The 5,957-nt window shown below is 39.6% G+C and overlaps 1 protein-coding gene across 1 annotated transcript; it reads right to left on the bottom strand.

Moving 5' to 3' along the window:
- Window positions 1–223: 223 nt before the first annotated feature.
- LOC139607051 (uncharacterized) lies at window positions 224–5,820 on the bottom strand. Its single transcript, XM_071459650.1, has 8 exons — window positions 5,574–5,820; window positions 4,756–4,797; window positions 4,333–4,395; window positions 3,549–3,896; window positions 3,246–3,284; window positions 2,884–3,012; window positions 2,471–2,533; window positions 224–1,520 (listed from the first exon to the last, which is right to left on the bottom strand). Exons 1-7 carry the CDS (start codon window positions 5,629–5,631, stop codon window positions 2,499–2,501), a joined length of 714 nt encoding a protein of 237 aa, XP_071315751.1. The 5' UTR covers window positions 5,632–5,820; the 3' UTR covers window positions 224–1,520; window positions 2,471–2,498.
- Between the last annotated feature and the right edge of the window lie 137 nt (window positions 5,821–5,957).

Raw genomic sequence — 5,957 nt, 5'->3', positions numbered from 1 at the left:
AACTTGTAGTGAGTGTAAATGTAGTGAATTAAAAGTGAAATAATCTCAAAGAGAATGAAAACATTCAGAAACAAACCAGATAAAACTATTTATGAATGAAAGACACACGTCTACACAGCAAACACACAGTTTATATAAATAGAATCACACATACACACACTTATTGTAAGATGGACTACAATTACGGCTGGATGATACGGCAATAAAATGACTCACAGGCAAGTTTGGCATGTGTAACAGATGAGGCCTTTTATTCATCTATATTCATATAACCATCTTCAGGAACGAACGACAATCACCCAGCATCAGACCAGCAACACACAAGCTGTTAAAATGGCGCCTTTTTATACTGCGTTTCGGCTAATGACCTCGGGAGACTTCATTCACAGGGGACCACTGCCTGCTCACATATTAACACACTCTTTTCTTTTCTTATAATTATACACACACACCCTCACACCCCTATATACATATTAATTTCTTCCACTACCAGTGAAACAAAACCCCACTAAACCACATTACATTTAACAACAACTCATTGCACCTTCATACATAGAGAACATACTACACATTACATCAACCATTACATTTCCTTTGGCTCAACTCTAAGCTCATTGTTTTATCCATTAAAACATGGCCGCACATTTACTCCCATGTCCCTCTCTTTCAGGTGGAGCTGCGTGGCCCACACAGCACCTGCCATCCAATCAAGATTAAAAAGGACAATAACTATGGAGACAAATATTCCAATCAATAGTGCAAAGTCTAGCCAAATGTGCAAAATGCAATGTGATCAAATGTATTTTGCAAATCTTCAATAAAGCGCTGTTGCTCCTATTAAAGTGCTTATTGAAGTGCATGTGTTTCCATACCCCTAACAGTCAAAAGTGCATGGTGCCATATTTACAAAGCCAGGTGACCAAGCGCTCTTCGTCACACTTATATACATACACATACACACACAATAAAGGAGCAAATGCATAATGTACATTTCACAGAGCACCAGGAAAGGTCTGGAAGAGAGCAGTTCGGGTGGGGGTGGGGAGGACATTAAAAACAATTGTTTTTAATGTATGTATGAAAAGTGCTATATAAATAAAGTTATCACTATATGGATGGAGCAGACTAAATAGCTATGGAGGGGCCAAGGATGGAGAGTTTTGGAGACAAGCAGGAGTATTTTAAAATGAACGCAGCATTTCACTGGGAGCTGGTGTCATTTCTGAAGGGTGGGGGTGATGTTCCCCCAGGACTTAAAACTCGTTCATGAGGCCAAAAACTTGTTTTGTGAGATTTTAGTTCATGAGTCCAAGTGAACATTAGTGCAAAATTTGAGAGTAAAAACACTGACCAGGTCCAGACAGTGGCACCGGGCCTGACAAAAAGGCAAAATATTGGCTTATTAGTAGAAATAAAGGTCCATAAAAAACTGGTCGACTGCTCAGTGTAATCTGTTCTACGCTCTCAGCAGGAAAGAAGACTCAGCACCTCCATCATCCCTCTTGTTGCATCAGTTGGTGCTGCAGGAAGAGCAGAGAGGAGAAAGTCTTTCTTTAGTGGAGTGGTTTTATTTTCACTTTCTTTTGACTTTTATTCATCTTATAAACTGAATATATAAACTAAATAAGTAGATGTCCATGTGTTTGTGATTATAAAGCAGGTCTAGGTTCTATATTAATACTGTGAAAGGATCAAAGCCTCAGTCCACAGAGAAATGCACACAGCCTGTATTCAGAAACTGAGCCTTAAAACCAGCCGTCAGGCAACTTTGTGATGTCACAACAAAGCAGTCACCAAGCTCCGCCCACCTGAACCCACCATCCAACCTTGCAGGATTTGGTTTCTCTGACTGTTCACCTGAAAATTGCTCTATTTTTATTGGCTCACTCAGAAAGAGAGGAGATGTAAAACTACACTCAGATGGTTTTTGCTTCTTAAAAAAATATATCTTCTTATATCAACACTTCAGATAAAACACAGAAGAAGAGTAAAATATGGACCCTTAAAGATTCAGTCTCAGATTAAATATCACAACAATCTGTCTCTGTAGAAAGTTATATCTTACGTTGACAGGTCATGAACCTCCAGCAGTAAAATTATGCAAACTCAAAAACCATGATGACACTCATGAAAAATATAAAATAGAAAGTGTTTAGATAAAGTTACATTAAACAGTAAAAGTTTTCACTCATATGAACAAATCTCACAGATGTGAGTTTTCATCACAGCAGCAACAGCTGGACTGAGATCAGACTTTAGGTCAAATTGAAGAATCTCAAAGTTTGATCAAATCAAGAGGAAGGAGGCAACAAACATGCACATTGAAATCACTGAGAATAAGACCTGTCATTAACATCAACATGATGACTGATCCAGTCTGAAAGTTCCTGAGTAAAAAAAGAAACATGGCGGAAAGAAAAGAGAGAAATATGTTTCATACATCATCACTGATGCTGAGATTGTTTTTTACCTGTGTGTCGTCCTCGTTATCGTCTCCGTTACACTACATTTCCATGTTGGTTTCCACTCTGTTCTGTGTGCACAGATGTTTATATTCAGCAACCTTCTCCTCCAAACAAGACACTGATACTTATCACTCATCAATTATCTTTTTTTTTCAGGTATCTGTGCGTGGCAGCTACAGTCTGCTTCAGGTTAGAGGACAATAACAGCATTACTTGTTGGACTTTTATTTTGATACTCTCCTTCCTGCCTCCACATTAAAGTAACATTTTACATGATGAACTGAGGACACTGGGCTGAACATTCAGGTGGTAACTGCTGTAGGGATCAGATCACATGTTTCAGTATGTTCCTATAGTGCAGTTGGAACATCAGCAGGTTCAGTGTCAAGATGTTTGGAAGCAGAAACAAGTGACTTACTGTTTGGACATTTCTTTTTCCAGAAGAAGAAAAACCCAACTGCAAGAGCAACAACAACAACCCCAACAACAACCCCAACAGAAACACAAACACTAGGTGGAACAGCTGTTGTCCAACCCTTGACAGGATCTGGAAGAAAATAAGAGACACGCAGTGTATATGTGTGCAGTTCATTCTCCTGTTTGTAGCTCAGTTTGGTTAAATTTGCAACAACACAACAGAGCATTGAGTTGCTCAGAAAGAGCTGATGAAGACACGCTGCACACTTTCACAGATCCCAGTTCTTTCTGTGCTCATAACAACAGATACAAACACAGTATAAAGAGTTTTTTCACTTCAGTCCTTTTAACACATTTGCTGACCTGTCTTGCCGTTTCCGTTGCCTCTCGTTTCATTTACAACTGTAAGAGAAAAGTCAAAATGAATTCAAGTCATATCTGAACATTACATGTACATTGTCATCAGTATTTTCTTCATAGAGTCACCACAAACAGAACCAGTGTTTTTAACGGCAGGTTGGATTTTTATAGAGATTCTGACGAGACTTTTTATGCTTTTGCTGAGTCAGACAAAAGCCTCTACTACATTTCTGTTTATCAGTGTGTTGCTAATTGAACCATGATGTTATTGTGTCTGGAAAATGTGCTGTTTATTAAAGTACTTACTTCTGAGAGTCTGGTTTGTGCATTTTTGTTTATTCTCACTGGTTAGTATACAACAGAAGAACTCTCCTGCATCCTCCTCTGTCACTGTACGGAGTCTGAGCGACGCGTTTACTTTTCCATCACTGGAGTTAGATGCTCTGTGTCTGTGTGAGCCAGCCGGATACTTTCCATCTCTCAAGGTGAATATCTCATCTTTACCTTTAATCCACTCCAAATTAACATTTGTCAATGTGGAAATGAACTTCGGGTAACATGGGAGAATAACATCACTGCCATTCACTCCTTCTACCGGATGAGTCTCCTCAAAATCTCCCGGACTAAGAGGAATATTTGACTGTGTCAGTCGAGCTGGAATAAAGAGGAAACATTAAATACACAGCGTAGAGAAGCAGACCTCCAACACGTCAATATACAACCATGTCTAACTTCAAGTACAGATCTAATGCTGGTTGGTTCAGAGGCAGCAGGTCTGTGCATAGTCCCAGTCCCACAGGACGAAGGACAAGAAATGACATCAGCAGAGTCAAATAAATAAATGAATGCCGACATAAATAAATAAATCCTATTTTGGTAATGAAAGATGTTATACAGTGAAGATGACCTTTGACCACTGACCACCAGAAATCTATCGATCGTCTCCAAACTGTACAGAACTCTGCTGCAAGGCTTTTAACCGAGAGACGTCACCACATCACTCCTGTTTCAGGCTCTTTACGTTTAACAACAGATGTCAAGATTTTTTTTTTGATGACTTTTAAAGCTGTCCGTGGCCTTCCACACTCACCAGTATGCTCCTTGAGATCCTCAGACAAAAGTCTTTTGCCCACGCCAGAGACCCAGCTAAAAACTGCAGGGGACAAAGCATTTTCAGTCAGGGCCCCAAGGTCCATAACCTCTTTTAAGACCCTTCTTAAAACATACCTTTATCTGAGAGCTTCTCCTGGTTTTACTTTCCCTTGAATGGTTTTATTTCTCTTTAAATTTCTTTAAATCTTTAAATTAAGTAAATCTCTTTATTGGTTTTTCTACACCTGATTGTTTTAATTGTTTTAGCTGAACCTGAACACACCGTGGGAAAGGAGCACCCTATCAAAGTTAAGGCTCCCCACAGACTTGAGCACTCTGATGACGTTTACCAAGGACTATTGCTGCTCTTGTGTTCAGCACAGAAGAAAATGTTTTCTAACTGACAGATGAATCTACTCACGGACATCCTTTGCTTTGGCCCTTTCCTTGTCTGTGACAAAAGCTGTGAAATGGATCAATAAAAGAGACGTTTAACATCCAAACACACATTCTCACAACTTCATCAGGCAAGATGCTGCACTGGGACAATATTAAACTGCTAAAACAAAAGGTTCACACTGGCAAGAGAGGCACAATAAAAAACTTCACTTTTCCTTCTACTTGCCATTTATCAAATTCCACTTGGCTTAGAAAATATTCTTAAATTTAAAAACATGTTAATTATGGAGATACTGAGGACGTCAAGAGCAACTTTTCAGAGTAACACACCGCACTGTAGTTAAATGTGGGGATTTTTAAAGGACTGATAAGAGACTGCATCTTCCTCTGCTCTGTGGTCATGTGACCTTTTTACTTTCGATTACAAACAAAAGAATATTCGACGCTCAGACACAAGGTGGAATTAATGCAGAATAAACACGGGTCGCTGTGTCTCATTGCCTCAGTGAGTGACTCCTAAACTGGCTCCGCAGTTACACACTCACAGGTTTGATTAAAACAGTCTGTCGTCCTCAGTTCACTCTGAACTTGTGCTCCTCTGGAAAAAGTTCATTCATGAGGAATCATCGTTTTACAATTCAGACAAACCTTTGCCCAGCAGTTTTATTTGCCTTCTTCTTGATCATATTTTTATTCTTTCCTCATCTTCTTAATGTCAAATCAAAGTCAACCGAGCAATCAACACACACACACACACACACACACACATACACACACACACACACACACACACACACACACACACACACACACAGGTTCACGTCTGTATAATGGACTTACCGACGCGTATTCCCACCACCAGCAGAAAAAGGATGGCCAGTTTCACTTTGGTCTTCATTGGAGAAGGGGAACTGTGGGAGATGTTCAGAGTTGGACCACTTGCTGATTTTCCGGCTTCGTACCTGAGGTGTGCGGATCGATACTGAACTATCGATATTTCCGATTCCAAACGTTTCTGTTCTAGGATCGATTCTCACAATAAAAGATCGATACTTAAATTAAATAATTTTAATGTTTTTTTTTATCATCAACAGTGACACAGTAGAAAGTAACAGCACTATCACCGGGGTTCAGTCTAAATAATAGCTGTTTGATAGGAACTACTTCTCCTTCCGCCTGTCATTACTCATATGAAGTGCGGCTCTACAGATACATGAGCCACAG

The sequence above is a fragment of the Trachinotus anak genome, unplaced genomic scaffold (genome assembly GCF_046630095.1).
Source record: "Trachinotus anak isolate AG129_WGS33_773 ecotype Australia unplaced genomic scaffold, CSIRO_AGI_Tana_v1 ptg000023l, whole genome shotgun sequence".
Classification (NCBI taxonomy): domain Eukaryota; kingdom Metazoa; phylum Chordata; class Actinopteri; order Carangiformes; family Carangidae; genus Trachinotus; species Trachinotus anak.
Note: the sequence above shows the minus strand (reverse complement) of the source record. Positions and strands in the feature narration are given on the sequence as shown.